Here is a 25,604-nt window from a genome sequence, read left to right on the forward strand (position 1 = left end):
ATTTACTCACATACACTAAGAACAATTTAGCTCACCCATATCACTTATAGCACATGTCTTCGGACTGTGTGGGAAACCGGAGCACCCGGTTAAGTTGCAGATTGTTCTATGTGACTTAATATGTTTAATTACTACTTTACAAAATATTTACAGCAAAAAAAAATTAAAACTGAATTTTTTTATTAAAGACTTGGTAAATATTATTTAATTTGAGAATTTGCCCCTGTACTTTGCCTCTGTGTGTTGTTTTTATTATTTAATTATTATTTTTATTAATTTTACTTGTTTATTATTGTACTTGATGTCATCCAAGTGGTTAATATGTTTGTATTGTTAAAACACAATAATAATAAACAATACATATATATATATATATATATATATATATATATATATATATATATATATATATATATATATATATATATATATATATATATATATATATATATATATATATATATATAAAATGAATTACCATTCATTACCATTGGTCGTACGTCACCTTACGTGATTATTATTCATTAGTCAGCCTTCACCATAGTAGTATTGGTACGTTCGTGGGCGGGCTATATGCATACAGTAGAATAGTCCGCAGATTAGAAGCTCAGATTGTGATTTCTAAACTAAACAATCAACACAGATCAAATATATAAGGCGAAATGGAGGATATAAAGTCTGAGGAGACGAATGTGGCGGAGCAGAAAGTGAGTATATTTGAAGATTATGACATCAAACCGTTGCAGTCTTAGGAGATATGAGCTTCTCTGCTATAAAACAGTATTTACCGACTCGGATAAATTCACATAGCATCGATAACACACTGGTTAAAAAGCGATCTTCCTATAAACCCTGCTTTATTACCACTGGCGGATTTGATGTTAGCTTTATGTTCTGTCTTTCTGGTACATCTGAATGTAACGTTAATTCAAAGCTCTGCTGCTACAGATGTGTTAAGGCCTTTTATGACCAATACTCTGATAGAATATTAAAATGACCATCTCTATTACATTTCCTGATAGATAAAGTGGAGAAAATGTATGGGTTGAAATTTGGCTATTAATAATGTTGCTGTTAGTTTGTCTTGTTCCAGATAGGGTTGTGATGTTAGCTAACCATTAGCATGCGAAGCTAAGTTTACTGGTGCAAAGCCATCAGTATCGTTATATTAACTACAATTTCTCTGTCTATGTATACGTAAGCTGAGGGAAGTCAGTGTAGATTGACAAAGATTTTATAATCATGAAATTCTTACACGACATACAATGAATAAAACAGCACCATCATTTCATTCAAAATAATCAATACACTTCGATATTGAAATTAAAGCTCAGTTACATAAAAAGTAATCTCTAGACTAAGATTTGAGAACTGTGGCGATTACGAATATCCCATATTTCTGTTACAGTTAACTATATTAACTAAGTTTTATTAGACTGTAATACTTCAGTTCTACCCCTGTAAGAAACTTTTGTTCTCTTGATACCTTTAGATTTTATTTATTAATCTTTCTAAAACATCTAAACATCTAGTTTTACTTTTGGAAATAACTAAATCTGATTCTTGCCATTATATATTAGCCATAGTTGTTGAGAATATCAGTGCTAAGACTGTCAATAACTATGTTTCCATACATGAATTTTATATAGGCTGTTACACAATAGTCCACCAAATTGTTATTATATATAAATTTTTTTATTTTTAGCAATAAAATTTATAGATAGATGAGAATGTCCAACTGAATTTTTGTCGCTTCATATTTACATTCAAAGCTAATTTAAAATTAGTCTTTGGATGTCTGTTGTCCTATTTTATGTGGCTATTAACCTAAAATACAATCTTTTTATAAAATAGCCCACGTTGTCCGGCAAGCAGGGGAGCAAAGTATTTTTTTACCCAAATAGAAAATGTTTTTTGAAGTGTACATGTACAGTATGAAGTAATATTATGTGTTTGTTAGCAGAAAGTTGCTGGGAAACTTGAGGCACATGTATTCAAAAAAAGCAGGAAAAAGAAATGCATTCGGTCAATTTAACCATTGTACTGTAGCCAATACTAGCCATCCAAGGTAGAAATTAGGGCTGTACAATATATTGTTTGAGCATCGATATCGCAATTTGTGCATCTGCAATAGTCACATTGCAAGATATGCAATGTTGAGTTATGAATATAGATGACCAGAATCCACAGGTCAAAACGTGAGATTTGTGGAGACACTGCAGAATTTAACCATTATACAGTAAAAGTTTAAACGCTTTTAAAGGCCTATGTGAACATTTTAAGAGTTTAAAGCATTTAAGACAACATAAAGAGGATAAAAAAAGACATTTTATTGAATTATATATGAAGTCTATGCAATTCTCTTTTACTGTACATTTGATTTTTCAATTTCTGTACCCGAATACTGTTAGACACTCCCAAGAAAAACAACACACAGTTTATTTCACTTGAATATTTGCTCCATTGTGTTTATTTATGACTGTAGTTTGTTTGTTATATGTATATAATAAATTACATCAAATAAATTTATATTCAAACTAAAGAGCCCCTATTATACAATAAAAGGGTTATATTTTGGTTTTAAGGGTCTCCAACAACAGGCTGATATGCATGCAAGGTCAAAATACACTTTCATTGTCTTGTAATGTGCATTTTTTTTTACCTAATTATCCCAGCGACTCTCATATGAAATGTTTAGCGATTCATTTGTTCCCAAACCCCTCCTTAGCGCGAAGCTAATCTGCGCTGATTGGACCGATGACAGCCTGTTGCGATTGGTCGACAGCGAAATGCCCACCACGGCTTATCAACAATATTGAAGTAGTCAGACTGCAGAGTGTATGTGTGAGGCAACACTCCTGTTTTTCCTGGGAGTTTCCCTGTATTTCAAACCCGTCTCCATCCACCGACCCACCCATTTTGTTATTTATCCCGGAAAACACCCGTAATCTCAACACAGCGTGTTCAGCGCAAATGTCAAATCTAACACTGTACACATCATCGCCAAAGTAGCTCGCCTTTAAGTTTACACTAAAACTGCGGCTTATAACAAAGATCGGTATTGCGCCGGTGGTCATCGCGAGAATCCTGCTCTTCCAGCTCATATATTGGGTCAGCTGACTCACCTGCTTTCCACAAACACAGAAAAATTAAGATCAGCTCATAACGAGACTGAGCATTTAAAATGACACACACTGAAATCAAAACATTTAAAGAGTGATAGAAGTGAGACTTTTCTTACTTTCTTTTGTCTGTTCTTTCTTGAGATGTATATCATATTTCTATTTAGTTACTGATGACTGTTTTGCAGCTTTCAGCATTGAATCGAATGATTTTTTATAATCTTTCGTTTGTTTTGTAGCCAAAATATTATTTATTAAACTGACATGCATATAAAAACAATAGCACAAAATCAATATTTTTTACTGCAATGCTTAATTTTTTTGATGCAAACCATTTTTTCATAAAGTAACAGACTTTTTATAGCAGATAACTTACATTCAAGCACATTCAAAGCAGCATCATAATGAGAAATGTAATTCATTGTTACTATTATTGTCATTTTCATCATTATTAATATTCTATAATTATTAGACATGCATTTTGGAATTATTGCACAAATATCAAGTCATCTCAGCATTAGTTAGATAGTTGTTTTTGGTTTTTGTTAGTCCTAATGTTGTTTTCAAATACAATATATCCCTTAAAATAAAATTTGCAGTGGTGCTCATTCATTTTTAGTGGGTGCTCCTAAATTTTTTCTGGTGCTCCTAAATATTTGAAGTTGGGAGCACTACCAAGTAAAAAGTAAATTTCGAGCCCTGATCAATATATCAACTTATTGTGCAATACATAGACATGACTTCGATCATTTCGGTGAAGCATATATATCGTCCATCGTGTGTACATAAAAATGAAATGTCTTCAACATTTTAGCTGATTGGTTAGCTTTTGTCATCTCATCCTATCTCCATTGGAGGCGTCAGCGAATTCAGGGTTCAACTCTTTAACAAACAATGCTTACTAAAAGGTAAACAAAAGGTGATTTTTCACATTATCCTGAAAACCTCTGACAGCTTTAGTAGACGGTGAAGTTCCAGTAAAGTGACCATTCAGAAAAAACGTTAAAGCCACTTTACAAGCACATTTACATGTCGTTTTTGTCACTTTAATGTGTTGACTATTTATATGCTGTATAATCATATAAACACAGACATAAACTGGTCTTAAAATGGCAGTAAAAACACTTATTGTTATCATGTATATCAAAATATTTGCACAACAAAAATTACTAATTGTAACATTCCTAATTACAAGCATGTTTGATATCTTCTGACTATTTGTAACTGAAGTGCAATCGTTTCATCATTTCACATTTATACTTTGGAATAACTTCTTAGCGTGTCTGAGAAAAAAATTAAATGGTGCCAATATGGCTCAAATGTATTGCTGTTAAAAGCGTGATTTTTTTTTTTTTTTTCCTCAGGATGAGGAGAATAAGATCTGTCTAGAGAAAATGGAGGAAGCCAAACTGAAGGCCAAATATCCACACCTGGGTAATAAACCCGGAGGGTCCGATCTCCTCAGAAAACGACTGCAGAAGGGGGTGAGATCCATTAACACTCTCTCTCTTTCTATCCTTATTGGTGGGATGATGGTTTTATACTGTAAAGATGTGCAAGTTGTGTTAGGCCCAGGACACACAGCATGCCAACACCAAACATCCATGAAACCCAACTGTGTAGTTGCCTCACGTTGGGCTGTGTCTGGACCAAACACACGAAACGCATAAAAGCCAACTTAAACTAGAGCTGCCTTTTGAGCCTATACAGGTGTCTTTTCACTCTGTGGGAGGGAGTGATCTGTTTTCTTGTTCCACTGTGAAGAAAATCTAAAACGGTGTATGGAAAGCATCGTCAATGCACCGTGATGCACCGAGATATCATATTAAACCGAATCGATGGCATGATAATCGTAACCGAACCAAACCGTGAGACCAGTGTAGGTTCACAGCTCTATAAACAAAGCAGCATATAATGTAGGGCAGAACAATAAGGCATGCGATTGTCCTGCGCATTATTCTATAAAGCTGGCTTCTATATGGGCTTCTGCTGTAAGTGTCAGTGAAAGACTGTCCAGCAAACACGCACGCAGTGAAATTGAGCACAGTTTCTTCGTTTTTAAGTTGTTTTTAAGTAGATTGTTGTACATACTCGCGCTCGCCTCCCTTCGCCATAGTAAGCTACCGCGACATGGCGCATATGAGATAAATGACGTCAGTACATAATAACTGGTTATGATTATTACTGAACCAATACCGAATTGTCCGTGTCTGCACCGTGGTGCACCGTAGAAACAATTAATTTTGACACCCCTAACACAAAGCCATATTTCATATTTACATATTTCTTGGGATTTCATCATGCAAATGATGAGTTAAATCGCAAATAATCTTTCTGTTTGCGTTCCTTCTCAGTGAATTACAGCCTTTTGTATTAAATGTTGCTTATGTTAAACCAGAACGCACGTGCAAATACCACATTTAATAATGTTTTTACTGAAAACTTGCTTCATAGTTTCAGTCAAGTGTTTGAAATGGGTCCTTCTGTGAAATTAGGGCTGGCCGATAGTTTGATAACGATAATTATCACAATATATATTTTTCCGATAAAACGATTATGACAATAATTAATAATCACAATAAGTGTTTGAAAATATTTAGCAGGGCTAGACAATAATTCGATATCAATATATATATCGTGGTACATTTTTTTTTCAATAACAGCGATATGAGTTTTAAACCCATTTCTGATGTTTCGATATATATATATATATATATATATATATATATATATATATATATATATATATATATATATATATATATATATATATTTTTTTTTTTTTTTAATTATATGTATAATAACTTGTATATAATCATTTGTTGCTGAATAATGTGCAGTGCTTAGCCGTCAAAAAGAGCGTGATGTCACTTGCGTGATGACGTACATCACAGACATGCGCTGTCAGCACTCAGCAGTTGGTTAAGCTCCATCGCAAAAAGTTTTAGCTACAAAATGAGTGCCCTGAATACAGAATGTGAATGAACAAGCTTCCACAAGTAGGAATGCAGATGAAATAGTTGATAAGAGAGGAAAGACTAATGCAGTGGTGTGGAAGTGGATCGGCTTTTTAAGTTCCGATAAACGTATAGTTTCGGTGCTCTGCACAATTTGCCGGAGAGTGGTGCCGACTAGCATCGGGAACACATCAAATCTGTTCCACCATTTGAAGCAGTTCCACCCGATTAAACATATTGAGAGTCAGAAGTTGAGGCATTATAAAAGTTTAAGCCAACCTCCCTGACACTGAAACCAGCGGTGTCAGAAAAGAAGGCAATGAAGCAAACACAGATGCTATGAGGCACCTTGTAGGATTCAAATCAAACTTCGCTTATCAACACATACATAAAACACATGACCTGCATATACACCTATTCTATTTAATGTTCAAAACTTGTATGAAACTTGCACATTTACATATAAACTTGATGCATGCATACACCCACATACACACCCCAAACATACATACGTACGATCCTCACATAAACACCTAAATTAACACTCACATTATCACTTTTTAATATTGTCCATATCGATATCGGGAATATATAATATCGACTGTAATTAAGAAATATATTGTGATCTAAATTTTTACCATGTCGTCCAGCCCTAATATTTTCGCACTATGTGTAATGCTGCACAGGCATTTTGCAGCCTGCCCTTCCGGATGCCGCATGCAGTAGCCTACAAGTTTACAGTCATACAGTGTTAGTTGCACTTGAAGGAGTAAGAAAAAAATAAGGTAAAAAAAAGTCACTTGACATTGATGACAAGAAACATCTCTACACTCAGTAGTCTGGAGCTACTTAGTTTTTTGCAATCCGACACAAAACAGAGCAATGTGCACTGCAAACAGCGCAGACGACTCTTGCCATTAAAAGCAGGCAACACCACAAACCCGTTTCATTAATTAAAACAATGCCACTCTTATAAAGATGCTAAGAAATTACAGACCCAAACAAGTGTTGGTGAACCAGCGCAACTACCCAGCAGAGTTTTATGTCATCATTTTCAAAAGCCATGCCTTACAAGAAAAAACTCCAGTCATAAGAGCAACAAATAATAACTGGCAGGAGATAGATTTTTCAGATGAATCATCTGTTGAACTGCATCCCCATCACAAATACTGCAGAAGACCTATTGAAACCCACATAGACCCAAGATTCTCATTGAAATCAGTCAAGTTTGGTGAAAAAAAAAGTCATGGTTTGGGGTTTTATTCAGTATTCAGTGAGAGATCTGCAGAGTGGATTTCAACATTAACAGCCTGAGGTATCAAGACATTTGTGCTGCTCATTGCATTAAAAACCACAGGAGAGAGCAAAATCTTTACCAGGATAGAACTCCTTGTCATACTTCAGCATCCACATCAAACTTCCTGAAAGCAAAGAAGGTCAAGGTGCTCCAGGATTGGCCAGCCTAGTCACAAGACATGAACATGATTGAGCATGTCTGGGGTAAGATGAAGGAGGGGGCATTGATAATGATTCCAAAGTGTCTTGATGAACTCTGGGAGTCCTGCAAGAACACTTTCTTTGCCAATCCAGATGACTTTTCTGAATGAGTCATTGCAGAGATGTATGGATGCAGTCCTCCAAGCTCATGGGAGTAATACACAATATTAATTCCTTTTCCACTACACTATGACTTTATATTCTATACTGTACATTAGTGAAGTTTATTTATAAACAAATTTCAAGAGGATCACATGCTTATGATTGTTCAACTGTTCCAGCTTTAGCTAATGACTAATTATCCTATCAGACGATCCTTAACTAACTATAAATAACCAGACTTTTCTCATCTCAATATCTTCGTCTTGAAGAACCCCCACCCAACCCTCCTTTCCCTCCTTTCAAAAGGGCGACACCTTGGCCAGTGATTAGCGCTGTTGCCTCACAGCAAGAATGCCCCTGGTTTAATTCCTTTCCAAACCAGGCGACATTTTTGAGTTTTGCTTCTTCCGTGATCGCTTGGCTTTTCCCCGGATCCTCCCACAGTTTAAAAACAAGCACACTACACATTTAATCCAAAACATTTTAGCCAAACTCTTGAGTATACCTTTTCAGCATCCATATCTGACACTTAGCTACAATAAGCAGGAGGGGGAGTCATCAAGATCTACCTGAGCTCAAACTCCCCTCTTGCCTTGCAACGGGAGGGAGCCCAGGGCTCGAGGATCCTATAAGCTAAGGGCTCTCTCCCGGGACAGCACGCCTCACTAGCTCTATTATCAATCATCAGCTAAGTATGAACTCTTGAATTTCTGTTAGGTGACAAGACTTTTGTCTCACCAAAGGCAGACCTTACTGTCCTAATTAATTAATTAAAAATCAAGGCATGATCATATTTTATTTTGGTAAAATAAATGTAATCTAGAGGTCTTTGCCTTTTATATAAGCCACTTCTGATACCGAATGATCAACTAGAAGTCAAGTTATTATTTGTTGTTCCTAATACTTGATAGGCAAAAAGACTTTTGTCAGGTAGTGTATAATGTTAACAGATAGTTTCTCTGGATTTATTTTTTACTGCAAATAAATCCATATTCAATTCAATTCAATTCAGCTTTATTTGTATAGCGCTTTTACAATGTAGATTGTGTCAAAGCAGCTTCACATAAATGGTCATAGTAACTGGAACAGTGTGGTTCAGTAACTGGAACAGTGTGGTTCAGGTTTTAGTGTTTAAGTTCAGTTCAGTTTAGCTCAGTTCAGTGTGATTTAATCATTACTGAGAGTTCAAACACTGAAGAGCCAATTCATCGATGCGTAGCTCTACCAATCCTGAACCATGCGAGGCAGTGGCAACAGCGGAGAGGGAAAAAAAAACTTCACCTGATGGGAGTGAAGAATAAAAACCTTGAGAGAACCAGACTCAGTTGGGCACGACCATTTTAATTTCTCCGCTGGCCAAAAGTCTTGTGCAGAACTTCATTCCATAATGCTAGAGTCTCATAAAACTCTTCTCCACCGCTTTCTTTTCCAGCCAAAGTACTTTGACTCGGGTGACTACAACATGGCGAAGGCCAAAATCAAGAACAAGCAGCTTCCAGCAGCGCAGACGGAGAAGGCCGAGATCACCGGAGACCATATCCCCACTCCTCAGGACCTCCCGCAGAGGAAAACCTCTCTGGTGGCCAGCAAACTGGCTGGCTGATACCTGCTGCTGTCCTTCCCTCCACACTCCCACTTCCTGTCTCTTCATCCATATTTCTCTCTGATCCTGCATTCCTGCCCTCGTCCTCTCTCTTGTTTCCTGTCCTCTGAAAACACACTGAATATTCAAGGGTTGCAGATGTTCCAGAGCTGTACTGCCGCACTGTGAGATGGGCTGGGTCGTGGCTCCAAAGGGGGGTGAAGTTCTCAAAGGTCGTCTGGTATTTTTCATGTGTTGTAGTGTGTAGTCGAAAGTGTACATATTTACTAGTGAGGGCAAACAGCATTTTAGAAGATGTTTTGCATTTTAAAAACTGTAACCATTCCTGAATTGCCCACTGCTTAGAGGACAAGGTCTCCCAGAAATGAAAATTCTGATGTTATTTACTCTACTTAAAAGGAGATGTTTAGTGGAATGTCCAAGCTGCTCTGTTTCAAACAAAGTCTGTCGAAGAAAAGGGCTGAAGAGTCTTCTAGACTTGATGTACAGTAGGTTTGTGTGGGATATAAGGATATTTAAGTAATTCCCTAGCATCATCTCTGTTTGCGTTCAGTTCAAATACAATAAAGTGGTGTGCTGCAGTCAAGTCATGAGAAATGCAGCAACCATCGACATTCGGACCATAAAAACATCAGACCAAGTATGAGTATGTACAATTGTAAATGAGATTACAGTGAGGTGCTATTAGATAACATTAGTATTAGTTGTCCTCAGGATGTCAGTCCTGATCATCTCATTATAATTAATGAAGCTGCTTTCATCTTACTTTCATCTTGTTGTTTATGATGAGAAAATTCACGAGTGTGTAAAATTCAGTCAGCAAACATTCGACAAAATGTCAGTGTTTTAAATAGTGTTCAATTTAAAGTCCCTGCATTCTTATTGGCTGTTTTGTTTAAAACAAATGCTGCCAATTGATACTTCTCATTCATTTTCTCAGGCAACTTCCAATTTCGACGGCCATAATAATTTAGTTTAGTTTTATTCCACTTTTGTTTTGAACTTTTGCAAGTTTTGTCTTTTTTTGTGGCAGATTGACCCGTTATATTCTGACCCTGTTCCTCATGATTTACTTTGCCAAACTACGATCGCTTTGTGTGATCTGCCAAATTAGTGATTTCCAGTTCAATGTGATTTATTGACAACAAACTATTTGCACACAATTAATCAGAGCATCTATAATTGCAGTATTTCTTAACATTAGCTCATTTTATCACAAATCTTGCATTGTTACAATATTTAGAGCCATGTTAAAATGGGGCCCATTTCAGTAAGGAGGTACCGACTCTAGGTTTACACTTGAACACAGAGTTGACTTACTCTGAGATGGGAAACTCAGTCTTTTCAGTTTCAGATCAGCTGAAGTTAGTTCAATCAACTCCGAGATTGGAGCTTCTCTACTTGACAAAGTTAAAACACTTGACAAATAGTATGTTTTTTGATTTGCATTAAGATTATTTTTAATTCCTCAAGGATAGATAATTTTACTTAAGCAAAATGCATTTAATTTGAATGCCCTCAGCAAATAAAAATAAAGCAGGTCGCACACCAGAAGTGCCGCTCGGCAACACGCCGCGTAGGGCCACGCACCGCCAGGCATTTTAGAATTCTAAACATAGGTTTCTATCAGGGTACACACACCGGCGCCACAAGTCGGCGGCTGTTGGCGGCGCCACCAATTTACCAGGCACATGTTAGACTTGTCGTTTTCAAGGACTCATTTTCAGATATTATCGCAAACTTAACCACATTTATGCAGACACTGCAACAGTGGCATTTTCAAAAACTTCTACTTTTAAAACGGATAAATCTGAAAATGGGTTACAAAGACTTGTTTTCGGGTGTTTACGCAGACATGACAACAGTGGCATTTTCAGATTTGTGTGTTTTCAAAGACTCCTTTTCAGGTATTTATGTGAACATGACTATGGTGGTGTTATTCAAAAATGCCTTTTTTTTAACCCGTTTTCACATTCATTTGATATCAAAGACTCCTTTTCGAGTGTTTATGCAAACACGACAATGGTGATATTTAAAACAAAAAACTTCTACTTTGTAACCATTTCAGATTGATGTTTTTCAAGAACGTGTTTTCGGGTGTTTATGCGGACAACAGTGACATTTTTAAAAATGTTCTACTCTGTAATTATTTTCAGATTTGTGTTTGCAAAGACTCGTTTTTGGGTGTTTACGGGGACATAAAACGGCTGCATTTTCAAAAACTAAGATTAATGCGTTTTCAAACAATCATACTTTCGGGTGTTTATGTGGACATGACAACGGTGGCATTTTCAAAACTTCTACTTTGTAACTCGTTTTCAGATTTATTTGTTTTCAAAGACTCTCGCTTTCATGTTTACACAAACACAACAATGTTGACGTTTCAAAAACTACCTTGTAACTATTTTCAGATTTGTGTATTCAAAGACTCGTTTTTGGGTGTCTACGTAGACACGACAAAAGTGGCGTTTTTAAAAGCTTCTACTTTGTAACCCGTTTTCAGATTTATGTGTTTTCAAAGACTTTTGTTTTGGGGTTTTTATGTGTACACGACAATGGTTACATCTTCAAAAATGTCTACTTAATAACCGTTTTCAAATTTATGTGTTTTCAGTCCCAAAAACAAAATTGGCCTGTGAAAAAAAGACATAAAGGATGAAAACATTGACATGTTAAATAGCCCCTAAATATCTAATATAATTTTCATATAAAGGAATACCGTCTTGATTTAAGTGCTGTGCTTTTTCTTCATATTGTACTTGAAATAAGATAAAATATCTAAAATGTTTTTTGCGGCATGCATGATGGAATGTAGTACTTAAACATTGCTTGCCCATTTGAAAGGGAGAGAAGACTGAGAGAAGCTCTGGGTTTACCAAAGAAAGCCTGCTTCTGACCAGTTAACCTACCTTGGTAACTGACTATGAACTGAATATGAGTTACCTCCCTAGTTTTAGAAATGGGTTTGACTTACTCTGCTTTTTTAAATTTGACACGTCCCATTCTGAAACACAAAAACTAGAGTTTCCCTCTTTTCAGTGTTAACATACTCAAGAGTTTTCACTTTACCTTCTTTCTGAAACCCCCTGATCACACTAATAATTGTAACAATAATGATAAAGATTGTATTAAAAGTTATACATTTTACAATAACTGTCCACATACCACTATAACGGTACAGAGGAACAATGTTGGAAACCATTTCGGCTTCTTTAAAACACAGAAACCACCATACTTCAGAATCATTGCCAAACCGAAGTTCCCAAAACTAGCTACTTTAAAGGGCGTTTTGCGTTGAAAGGTACAATAAATTGACATTTTTTATTTTACTTCAATGATTGTTGGCGTGTTTAATTAATGTGGTCGTTCCATTGTGTGAAAGGAATGCAGCTTAAATATAATATCCCAAAAAAAAAAGTCATATATGTGTCGTGGATATCTCAGAAAGACTTTAAAGTGAGTAAATTTGACCAAAATTTTCATTTTGGGATGAACCTTTCCATAATTATGGACTTGAGTGCTTGAACTGATTGTGGATTGAAAGTAACCTCTAATAATGTGGTTGATCTGCACCCTGTTTCTTTCATGAGAATGCTTGTCTCTCTTTTTTTGGTCATGTTTCAGCTTTAAGTGGAGGACACTCGATTCGTCATGTTTGATAGCATGTAATGCAGGTCTCTGAGGCTGCTGTCATCTTGCCTTGTATCATAGAGCTTAAAGCCTTACAATGATGTAGTGCCAATGCACAGATTGGCAAGCAGTTCTAGAACGCCACACGTACCTTTTTCATACATCACTTGGGTCTGGATGTAGACACCGGGCAGTAAGGAGGCTTCTCTACCTTCTGGTGTGTAATAAACTCCACGAGATCTCCTGTACATTGTCTTCTATGCAGAGGAGGGAGACGGTTGTCTGTCGGCTCCTCACACACACACATCGTCGCACTACAGTCAATTGTCCACGGTTTGCATGAGCATAGACTGTGGCCGCTTTTGAGCCATTTTGACTTGTAAATAAAATAGTTTTACAAACCTTCTGTGCTTTTGAGTCGATTTTTTTCATCTATCTCAACCACAAAAGAATACTTTGAGGATTGCTATTATTAGACATCGTGTTCGCCATTTGTAATTTTTTAAACTACCAGAGCATTAGCAGACTATCATGCTAATCTTTTCAAGAGTTCACACTTAGCTGATGATTTACAAAGCTTATTTGGCATGCTGTCCCGGGAGAGAGCCCCGAGCTCAAGGGCTCCTCGAGCCCGGGGCTTCCTCCCGTTGGCAGAGCAAGAAGGGAGCCTGAGCTCGGTGGATCTCAGAACTCCCCTGCCGCTGTAGCTAAGGGAACGTAAGGAATTAGACCAGCTTGATTGTTAAGTATGTTGAATGTCTTTGGATGGTGGGAGGAAACCGGAGAGCCCGGGGAAAACCCACGCGGACACGGGAAGGACATACAAACTCCCCACAGAAACACTCACCGGTCCTATCGAACTAGGACCGGCAGTATTCTTGCTGTGTGGTTCACAGTGCTAACCACTGGACCGCCGTGCCGCCCAATTACAGGTAAAGGAGGAGAATAGGGGAGGAGGGGGGTTTCTTCCAAACGAAGATAAAGTGAACTGAAAACTTAGACTATTTATGGTGCCTTAGGGCTCATATGATTGGAAGATTAGTGATTAGCAAATGCGAGACTGGACGTGATAAATCATAAGCACGTGATCCTCTCGAAATTAGTTTATGAATAAACTTCACTTCAAGAGTTCACACTTAGCTGATGATTTACAAAGCTTATTTGGCATGCTGTCCCGGGAGAGAGCCCCGAGCTCAAGGGCTCCTCGAGCCCGGGGCTTCCTCCCGTTGGCAGAGCAAGAAGGGAGCCTGAGCTCGGTGGATCTCAGAACTCCCCAAAATGCAGAAATTAATCGCTCGGGACAGCAGCCGCGTATTCGAAGAAAAAACCCCCCAAAAGGCAGGAAATTTAGAGCTATATCCGGCTGCTGGATATAATAGAAGGAAAGAGGTTAAATGCATGGGCATTAATTAGATAGGATTAATAAGGGTGAAAAGAGGATTCTGATAACTCTTGCTGGAGTTAGAGTTTGAAGGAACCCCTGCGGGGTTCATGGTTTTCGGGGTTAAGAAGAAGGGGAGAATAGGTGGTTTGAAGCAGTGGAAAGAGAACTTTGAGTGAATCTTGTGGGAGTTGGAGCTCTAAGTGACCCCTGCGGGGGCCAGAGTAGAGTGAAGGTATGGAGCAGAGAGTGGAGGAGAGTAGCTCTTACGAAAGATGGAGCTTTGTGAGAGTTTGAGTTTAGAGCGGCCTCTGCGGAGGTTAGAGCTTGAGGGTAGGGTGTAGATAGGAGTGACCTCTGCGGAGGTTAGAGCTTGAGGGTAGGGTGTAGATAGGAGCGACCTCTGCGGAGGTTTGAGCTTAAAGGTAGGGTGTAGATAGGAGTGACCTCTGCGGAGGTTTGAGCTTGAGGATAGGGTGTAGATAGGAGCGACCTCTGCGGAGGTTTGAGCTTGAAGGTAGGGTGTATATAGGAGTGACCTCTGCGGAGGTTTGAGCTTGAGGGTAGGGTGTAGATAGGAGTGACCTCTGCGGAGGTTAGAGCTTGAGGGTAGGGTGTAGATAGGAGCGACCTCTGCGGAGGTTTGAGCTTGAAGGTAGGGTGTAGATAGGAGTGACCTCTGCGGAGGTTTGAGCTTGAGGGTAGGGTGTAGATAGGAGCGACCTCTGCGGAGGTTTGAGCTTGAAGGTAGGGTGTAGATAGGAGTGACCTCTGCGGAGGTTTGAGCTTGAGGGTAGGGTGTAGATAGGAGTGACCTCTGCGGAGGTTTGAGCTTGAGGGTAGAGTGTAGATAGGAGTGACCTCTGCGGAGGTTTGAGCTTGAGGGTAGAGTGTAGCTAGGAGCGACCTCTGCGGAGGTTTGAGCTTGAAGGTAGGGTGTAGATAGGAGTGACCTCTGCGGAGGTTTGAGCTTGAGGGTAGGGTGTAGATAGGAGTGACCTCTGCGGAGGTTTGAGTTTGAGGGTAGGGTGTAGATAGGAGTGACCTCTGCGGAGGTTAGAGCTTGAGGGTAGAGTGTAGCTGGGAGGAGCAATGAGTGGAAGAGAGTAACTCTTGCGAGAGTTGGAGCTTGAAGCGACCTCTGTGGAGGTCAGAGCTTGGGGGTAGAGTGTAGATAGGGGGAGATAGGTAGCAGTGAGTGGAAGAGAGTAACTCTTGTGAGAGTTGGAGCTCTGAGCGACCTGTGTGGAGGTCAGAGCTTGAGGGTAGATTGCGGATAGGAGGAGATAGATATCAGTGAGTGGGAAAGAGGATTTGGATAACTCTTGCGAGAGATTGGGGCTCGGAGCGACCCCTGTGGGGGTCAGAGCTAGAGGGTGAGTCATAAGGAGAAGAGAGGTAGTTGAAGTAGAGTGAAGAAGTTTTAGCTTGAGCGGACCCCTGCGGGGTTTGGAGCTTGGAGAAAGAGTCTAGGCGGAAAAAGAATAGGTAACATCGTGAAGAAGAAAGGACTGTGGCCGCTATGGCCGAATCCTGCGAGAGTTGGAGCTCAAGGGGGCCCCTTCGGGTGTCTGAAGAGTCTAGACAGGAGAAACAAGATCATTAGAGGTAGAGTGTAAAATAGATTAGTTGGGAGTGGAGTGTAGAGAAGAAAGGAACGAGAGGCTGAAAAGTAGGGTTATAAGGATAAAAGATTTGGAAAAGTTGGAAGAAGGGAACAAGCACAAATATAATACATATGTACAAACGCAGTAAATGCGCAAAGAACATGTGGATACAAACGTCTGCATCTGTAAATAGCTATTGGTGATTGCAGAAGATGCTAACTGCAATGGCCCTTGAGGGAGTCCTTGGCAAACATGTAAGGGTGCCATGGGTGGACAATTGGGCTTCTGCGGGGTTTGGTTTGGATGACTCTTGCGAGAGTCGAGGCTCTGTTAGACACCTTTTTGAGTTGGAGCCGTGTGAGGAGGTGCTTGGGGGTTGGTTAAAGCCTGTTGGGCTTTCTTTAGGTGGTATTTACTGAGACGTATATAAGATTTGAAAACTTCAGAAGACCAGCGACCAAGGGTCTGGATCTGATGGTGTGAGAGCCCGTTGTAGTGGCTGCGCCAATCCTGAATGAGTGGCTGGAAAAGGGCTCTGGGAAAAAACCTGATAGGCGAAAGATTTCTTTAAGGTGTTTTTGAAACCAGAATCGAGATACTGGACGGTTAGCGTCATCAGTAAAAAGCGGGGCCAGTGGGTTAGCCTCTTGAGATTTTCTAGGCTAAGAGGGTTTGGAATGGGCGTGTAGGTGAAGGAATATTGAAAATGAGGATAGAGTGTCCTCTCTGGAATTAATCTGTTTTGCTTTGTTTGATAAGGAAAGAGATAGTTTCCCTGTCTTGCAAAGCTAGATCTGAGATGGTGGGGTGGAGTAGAGGGTTAAATTTGGATGTAACTGTTAATTCAGAACATTTAAGAAACCCCCCAAAAAATGCTAGATTGAACATAGCATCTAAGGTGCGGGCTGTATGGGAGGAAATGTAACCTTTATGGAGGGTGTAGATGCATGAGGTAAGGATTTTGAGTGTAATGGGTTGTCTAGCATGGTATGGAATTGTTTGAACGAATTCCATGCTGTGAGGTATGCATTGAGGGTTCTGGGAGCTATTGCTTGTAGGATAAAAGATAGAGAAGTTTGATGAAGATTATGAAGTGGGTGGTTTATGGAAATATCGTTACTGAATAAGGAGGGACCGGCGTTGGGTGAGGGTCTGCTTCCGGGGCTAGTTGCCAGAATATCTGCAAAGAGAAATGAGAGAGAGAGTCAGCGATTTGGTTTTTGCAACCAGGTACATGTTCAGCAATCATGATAAATTGTTTTTTAGCAGATATCCAGATAAGGTGTCTTAAAAATGGCATAAGCGATTGGGAGTGGGAGCGCCCTTTGTTAATGCAATGCACTGTAGCTTCGTTATCGCAGTGAAAGAGAATGCTAGATGTAGACCATTCGTCCCCCCACAGGATGGCTGCTGCGATGATAGGGTAGAATTTGAAAAGGGCTGAAAAACATTGGTCTTTGGAATGGAATTACAATTGGGTTGGCCATGTTGAGACAAACCAGTGTCCTTTATATTAGCCACTGTAACCTATTGGAGGGGCAGCGTCTGTGTATGTGTTGATGTCAATAGGGGATGCAATCAAGTCGCTGTAGAAAAAGGAACAGCCGTTCCATTGCTTAAGGAAAGAGATCCATAAGCAAAGTTCATCGCGACTGGGTTTGGAGAGAAAAATTGTTTCTTCTAAACCATGAACTGTGGTGGATAATTGATGGAGGTGGGAAATGAAAGGAATAATGCGCATAGCGAAATTTAGATGGCCGAGAATTGGTAGGAGTTCTCGTTGTGTGCACATCTGTTTTTCAAGGAAAATTTGGGATAGAGAAATTATTCGATTGATTTTCTCTTTAGGAAGGGATGCTTGGAATTTATGCGAGTCTAGATTAATACCCAGAAATTCGATTGAAGTACTGGGTCCTTCCGAGATCAGCGAAAACCTGCTGGGTGATCGCTAGGTGTTTGGCTGGAGGAGATGACGGGGGAAAATAAGAAAATCGTCTAGAAGGTGAATGAGGTATGGCATTTCGTAAATATTAGACAGAATCCAGCATAAAGCTTCTGACATTATGTCAAATATTTTTTGGGCTGCTTTTGCATCCGAAAAATAGAATTGATTTCGCCAATAAATGCCAAAAGGTGCCAGAAGTCTGGGTGGATTGGCATGATTTTAAAGGTAGGGGAAATGTCTTCTTTGGCTAGCCAGGTGTTACGACTGGCTATCTTTATGAGAGAGATCTCTTGATCAATGTCGTGGTAGTTAAGTAAATATTCGTCCAATGGGATAGTGCTGTTAATGCTAGGAAAGGAGCAATTGTGTTGGGACGAAAGGTCGACTACAAGGCGTTTTTGCCAGAACATTTTTGAGTAGCGACACCAATGGGGCTAATGCGCGAGATATTAAAAGGAGGAGCCTTGGAGTTCCAATCATGAAGTTGTTGTCGATTTCTTTTTAATAAGATAATCGACGGTTTCAGGTTCGGAGGTTGCAGACTGCAGGTTAGGACAGATTGGATAAAGTGAAAAATGGAATGTATCCTTTGTGAAGAGGATGTGGAGTGTAATAGGTTGGATGAGGGTCAGCTTCTGGAGCCAGCAGTCATGATCTCTAAAATAGAAAAAACAAAGAGAATCAGAAATTAAATCTTTGCAAATAATACAAGTATGGCAGACATGAAAATTGTTTTAGTTTATATCCATGCGAGGCATCTTAATAAGGGCATGGGCGGCTGTAAATGGAAGCGCTTTTGATAATGCATGGTCCGATGACTTCATTGATACGATGTGCAAGGATGGTAGGGGTGGGTGTTCGTCTCCTAACGGGATGACAGATGAATGGAGAGCTGAGGACATGGGATATGGCTAGTCTGGTGGTCCTGGAAAACTGGTACCCCTTGAAGACTGAGCATGTGAAGTGATAGTGAAGTTTAAATTTGTATTTATAACAGTCAAGTGGGAAGTTTGTTTCTTTGCCGTTTTCACATCCGACTGACTTGCTATATAATCTTATATGACGCTTGTAAATCAACACATGAGTTGCTGGCGTATTACAATTGGACTTCTGTGCTTGATGGCATAATGTTTTTCAATAGCTTGTTAATATTTACTGGTTGGGTAATAATCTTTTCAGGAGTTAAATGTCAAATGGAATTTTTTTTTTTTTTTTTTTTAAATTTTTAAAAAACTAAATTTACAAGCGTGTCTGGCCTATTCATTCATAAGGTCTTTGCAACAGAGTCAAGAGAGAGGGCGGGACCATCTCCAGTCTTTTAGCTCATTGGATGGAGACGCTTATCTTTACAGCTATTGGCTTAAGGAGTTTCAGTCAGGCCATGCAAAAGGTGCAAAAAGCCTGGCGGCCATTTTGTTGATCAAATTCAACATTGTTTGTGGCTGGAGCTGCTGCTCTGCTGAACACATTCCAGCAAACAATCTGTTAAACGATGGATAGCATGTGTACTGCTAGGAGAAGGTGAGGGTTCCGTTTTATTGCAATAGCTTTGGAGTTTGGCTTATATCTTGCTGGGAAATAAGGTTGAAGACACAGCAGATGCGTTGTGGAGGCTCTTTGAAGTGGAAGGTTTTGGTGTTGTTGTTTAAGCTGTTGATGAAATTGTTGGAGTTGTAGTTGTTTGAAATGGTAGCAATAGTAGTTGTTGTTGTTGTTGCTGTAGCTTGTATATTGTAGCTTGTAGATTGAAGCTTTTAGATTGTATATTGTAGATTGTAGCTTGAAGCTTTTGTAGCTTGTAGCACTTGTAGCTTTTGTAGTTGATGAGCAGAGCAGAGCGTTCTTCCAAATGAAGATCCTGAAGATTGTAGCTTGTTGCTGCTTTAGTTGTCCATGCTGGTTTAGAGTTGGTTCTTCAACGGAGCTAGCTACGGTGAAGCTGCTTCTTCCAAACGAAGATAAAGTGAACTGAAAACTTAGACTATTTATGGTGCCTTAGGGCTCATATGATTGGAAGATTAGTGATTAGCAAATGCGAGACTGGACGTGATAAATCATAAGCACGTGATCCTCTCGAAATTAGTTTATGAATAAACTTCACTTAAAAATAAATTTAGACAAATTTGGTTCTATTTTATTTGTTTATTTATTTTTTGTTTCTGATGTGTAACTGATCAAATATATTCTGAGTATTAAAAATGAACAGTAAGCCTTAGGGGCGTTAAGGATGTGTGTATCCAAAGGTGTATCCCTTCTAGACTTTACTGCTCAGCATTCATGCTAACTCTTTTCACAAGATCAGCTTCTTAAACACTAGAAAGTGTTTAATATCTTAATAAAAAACAAGAAAAAATCTATGTATGTATGTATTATATCATTTTTGCATCAAATTACACACACACACACACACACACACACACACACACACACACACACACACACACACACACATATATATATATATATATATATATATATATATATATTGTAGTTGAAGTCAAAATAATTAGCCCCCATTTGATTTTTTTTCTCTTTTTTAAATATTTCCCAAATTATGTTAAACAGAGCAAATAAATTTTACAGTATGTCTAATAATATTTTTTTGTTCTGTAGAAACCAGTTTTTAATTTTCTAAACACCATTTAAGGGCAAAATTATTAGCCCCTTTAGGCAATTTTTTTTTCAATAGTCTACAGAACAAACCATCATTATTCAACAGCTTGCCCAATTACCCTAACCTGCCTAGTTAACCTAATTTATATATATAAGCAATATATAAATATAAAAGCACTACTACTAAAAGTGAAATAAAGTAAATTTACGAATAAATTACAATTTATGTGATAAAAAAACTGAATGTTCTAATTATTATCAATGTGGGAACCAGATTTTTTGGTATTTAAAATTAAACATTAATTATTAGTAACTAATAATTTTTTTAAGTCTTATAAAGAAGAAGAATTAAAAAAAAAAAAAAAAAACATTAAATTGATATATTGAAAATTTTCCTAAGCACAAAATCAGCATATTACAATATACTGTGTGTGTGTGTATGTGTGTGTGTGTGTATATATATATATATATATATATATATATATATATATATATATATATATATATATATATATATTTTTTTTTAATTATTATTATTATTACCATTCATTCTTTCATTTTCTTTTTATTGATCCATTTATTGATCAGGGGTCGCCACAGCGGAATCAACCGCCAACTTTTCCAGCACGTTTATACACAGCGGATGCCCTTCCAGCCGCAACCAATCTCTGGGAAAATATTTATTACCAAATTAATTTTAAAAAAAAAAGGTTTATTTAATAATTTTATAGTAGGCATATTTAATAATGTTACAGTTGAAGTCAGAATTATTAGCCCCCCGTTGATTTTTTTCTTCTTTTTTAAATATTTCCCAAATGATGATTAACAGGGCAAGGAAATTTTCACGGTATGTCTGGTATTATTATTATTTTTCTGGAGAAAGTCTTATTTCGGCTAGAATAAAAGCAGTTATTAATTTTTTAAACATCATTTTGAGGACAAAATTATTTGCCCCTTCAAGCATTTGTTTTTCGACTGTACAGAAAAAAAACCATCGTTATACAATAACTTGCCTAATTAACCTAGTTAAGCCTTTAAATGTCAGTTTAAGCTGTATAGAAGTGTCTTGTAAAAATATTTAGTCAAATATTATTTACTTTCATCATGGCAAAGATAAAATAAATCAGTTATTAGAGATGAGTTATTAAAACTATTATGATTAGAAATGTGTTGAAAAAAATCTTTTTTAAACAGAAATTGGGGAAAACAATAAACAGGGGGGCTAATAATTCTGTCTAACTGTATATAATAATAATGTTTATTTAATAATAATAAATATAATAATAATAATAATAATTATTATTATTATTATTATTATTATTATTACTGTTATTTTTATAGGTTTTATTAACATATAAATTATAATCAAATTACAAAAATATTTTCTGTCATTGTTTTTCTTTTTTATACTTTGAATTTCTCTAAAATTAAAAACAATCTAATTTGATATTAAAATAGCAAAAATTCAAACAAAATTTTAGAAAACTGCTGGGATGCCAGCGTGTGATGATCCACTCTTGTCCACCAGAGCGCACTCTTGCCTCATTGTTTCTCTTGGTCATGGCAACCGCGTTTTCATTGACTCATTCTCTGCATAGATCGCACCCAGAACGAACAGAGACACACCAAAAAAAAAAAAAAAAAAAAAGAACTCACACGCGAGCAGCAGCTCCATGAGGAATGAGCAGAAGCCTTTGGATTCATGACGTCCTCCCAAAGACCTTTCGCTGAGTGAAATCCACCGGAGAGACTTGAATGTTCGCGACCGTTCGGATGTTCAGCTGACTGTGATTTGCAGGAACACCGAGCGACCATCATCATCATGGCTGCGTCTGAATTATATACAAAGGTAAACTCACACACTCAGCATCTGGCCGTCTGGACGTCAAATATAAATGCCAAGGCTGTAAATTAAACGCCAGCGTGTTGACAAAAAGCGCGGTTATTGGTGATTGCACGTTGGTCGTGTTGTCATTGTAGTGCATATGTTGACATTATTGCCCTCTGATCATATGAATTATGTATTTCCCCACACATGCTTTATTCCTCATGAATAGCTCATTGTTTATGCTCTAAAACGACAGTGTTATGCTTATTATTCTTTTGTTATATGAGATTAACACGCTATTTACCTTTTAAAACGTCAACATTGTTAAGAAATGCTGCGTTAACTGTAGCATTTATAGTGAATGTTTATGAAACACTGCATTGCTTGTCATTTTACTGAAAATTAATGCATGCATAAGCTTTGAACTGTATTAAATGCACTATTGATAGTCAGATGCAAAAAAAAAATCTTGAGTGTTAGGCAAGCAAGAGGTTTTCAAAGGATGTATTGATATGGGTCACAGTTGTGGTTGATGGCTGAGAGCCAGTGGGATGCGGGCGGTGCTGATGTGAGCATCGTTGCCTGCATGGGATGATGGGAGCATCTCTGGTGCTGATGCGAGCATGCTCTAACACAGTCTGCATCTTGCAGTGAGTAGTTGTTTTGGGTCTCTTGCTGCGCGGCCTGTTCATATTTAAGGCGTGTCTCTTTGAAGACAAAAATAAGTGTGATATTGTTGCGTAGCAGCCTGAATGTGACGTCATCACATATGGTCATAATGATGTCTCAGATGACGAATGACTGGTTGTTTTACTCAAGAGTGAGAGAGAGAGAGAGAGAGAGAGAGAGAATGGGGGAGGCTCACCCATCCCCCATGATGCAGCTGTCTTATTGTAAATGCACTGATGGATTCTTTTGAAATCTCCTAGAGCACAGAATGTTTATTTGGATTCAGGCCTTAGACAAGTAGCAACGATCTAGCTCTACAAAGGTTTTTTGTAATAGACTAAAGCATTTTTATATGGGTAACATGGTTGGGTTTGTGGTCAAATGATATACTTTCTTGGCAAATTGTGGGTCATTTAATGATTGAAATATATGTGTTTTATTTTAGTATTAGGCATGGGCCGGTGTATGATTCTGACGATATGATAACCTTGGATAAAATATCATGGTTTCACGTTATTGTGATCTCTGCTCTAAAATATATTCTTTTTAAATGTCTGGGTAAAAAACAAAACAAAACAAAAAAAAATCCCCCTTTGAAAATGATATATTTTATTTTAAGAAACATTTGTAGTATTTTGGAACAATACACATGTTAGGCTAAATAATTCAAATGAATCATTGACTTCTGCTGTCTTCATTAGTTTTAAAAAATACATATTTCTTTAAATTTTAGAACTGCATCTTTGAATATCTTTTTAGCTGGAGATACTGTTGTCCTTAAAACAAACAAAAAAAAATCTTATATATAACTTAGAAATGGTATAGAAGAAAATTTTGGCCGTTTTTAAACCTTTACTTTTTTTGAAAACAGTTATCGTCTCATGCTTAATTAGTATTAGGCATTGGCCAGTAAAAGGTTCTGACCTAGGAAAAAAAATCGCAGTATTGCAGTATTAAAATAAGTTATTTTTAAATGTCTGGGTTAAAAAAACTGCAGCTTTTGTCCTATTGAACATAATATATTGTATTTTAAGAAAGAATAAGGGGGTCTTTGGATATCTTTTTTAACAGAAAATTTTAGGTTTTCAAAGCAGGACTTTTCTTAACTGTGGTAAACCTTGAAACCAGTTTTGTGACTAATTGGTATATATTGGAATTATATTAGATATAAAAAACTGTATAAAACCCAATAAAAATATATATTGTATAAAACAATAACCCACACAACACTGCAATCGGTTGACAAAGTTCTCTGTATAAATTACAAATGTATACTTTAGCATTAGTTACAGTTTTGGAAAAATAGACATTTTGATTTTGTAATGGAATAAAATGCAAGCTTGTGAAAAATAAAATTTTCAATGTCTAATTGGCAGCTCTATTATACATTACAACCTATTGAAGATTTCTGAGGAGGATTGAAAACTTGAAGGATCTACTGTAAAGCTATTTTCTTTTTTATTTATTTATTTATTCATTCATTCATTTATTCATTCATTCATTCATTTTCTTTTCGGCTTAGTCACATTATTAATCAGGCGTTGCCACAGCGCAATGAACCACAACTTATCCAGCATATTTTATGCAGCGAATGCCTATTCAGCCACATCCCAGTACTGGGAAACACCCATACAGTCTCGCATTCACACACGCAAACTACGACCAATTTAACTTATTCAATTCACCTACAGCGCATGTCTTTGGACTTTGGACTGTGGGGGAAATTGGAGCACCCGGAGGACACCCACGCCAACATGGAGAGAGCATGCAAACTCCACACTGAAGCTGCAACTGGCCCAGCCGAGGCTCAAACCAGAGACCTTCTTGCTGTGAGGCGACAGTGCTAAACACTGAGCCACTGTGCTGCCATCTTTTTATTTATTTATTTATTTATTTATTTATTTATTTATTTATTTATTCATTCATTCATTCATTAATTTTTAGCTAGAATATGTGTAATCCAATATTCAAAGGAGGAGCCAGAGGGCTGTCGGTGGCATCCAATTGGCCACCCCGGGTGCCACCCTAATATTTGATTTGCTACTAGCATTTGCTGATGTTAATTAGCATATTTTTGAAAGAGGTATATTTTGCCAGCAGTGCAGGCAATTTTCAAATCGAGGAAGACTTGAAGACAAGGGAATTTGATTGCAAGATAAAAGAATAATAAAATGTCATGTTTAAAGTAGACTTTATAGTTTATCATCACGTTTGTTTGCTGACACACTAACAATGCTTCAATATCAGTTAATCAAATTACTTGGGTCAATTTCTTGTAATAGGTGCATTGCATTGCCCTTCAAATTGAATAAATTAAAAGTTATTGATCTGCTGACTGCATTAAGAATCTGATTTTTACAAAACAAATTCATACAGTTTGTTAAGAATATATTCTTTAGGCTAAAAGGCAAGTGGATGAACCCACACCACAACAAGCTAAATCACACCTTAAGCAAATTAGCAATGCAATAAGTTCATTTCAGGCATGGGGCTTCAGCGCATTGACAGATTAACACATTACTTTATATCATACTGATAATTTTGTAAGTGGATATTTTATAGAATATGATATTTAATAGGATATGTGTAAAATAAAGCACTATAAATCTGTATGATTACATAAAGTGCGATTTTAGATTTAGTTTTTGCC

General features: G+C 37.5%; 2 protein-coding genes across 7 annotated transcripts in view; both read left to right on the top strand.

Annotated features, from left to right (window-relative positions):
• The first annotated feature begins 608 nt into the window (after positions 1 to 608).
• arpp19a (cAMP-regulated phosphoprotein 19a) lies at positions 609 to 13,311 on the top strand. The gene is given in 3 exon segments (NM_200630.1): positions 609 to 707; positions 4,487 to 4,606; positions 9,111 to 13,311. Coding segments are annotated over 3 exon segments (336 nt in total). The 5' UTR covers positions 609 to 662; the 3' UTR covers positions 9,282 to 13,311.
• An 8,723-nt stretch (positions 13,312 to 22,034) lies between these two features.
• myo5aa (myosin VAa) overlaps positions 22,035 to 25,604 on the top strand; it is a 154,671-nt gene continuing 151,101 nt past the window's right edge. For all 6 annotated transcript variants that reach the window (XM_068214929.2, XM_073930023.1, XM_073930022.1 and 3 more), the window contains exon 1: positions 22,035 to 22,306. In XM_068214929.2, coding sequence (XP_068071030.2) covers positions 22,280 to 22,306 — 27 coding nt within the window. In that variant the 5' untranslated portion in view covers positions 22,035 to 22,279. The remainder of the gene's footprint in view (positions 22,307 to 25,604) is intronic.

Source organism: Danio rerio, chromosome 18, assembly GCF_049306965.1.
Source record: "Danio rerio strain Tuebingen ecotype United States chromosome 18, GRCz12tu, whole genome shotgun sequence".
In the NCBI taxonomy this organism is placed as follows: domain Eukaryota; kingdom Metazoa; phylum Chordata; class Actinopteri; order Cypriniformes; family Danionidae; genus Danio; species Danio rerio.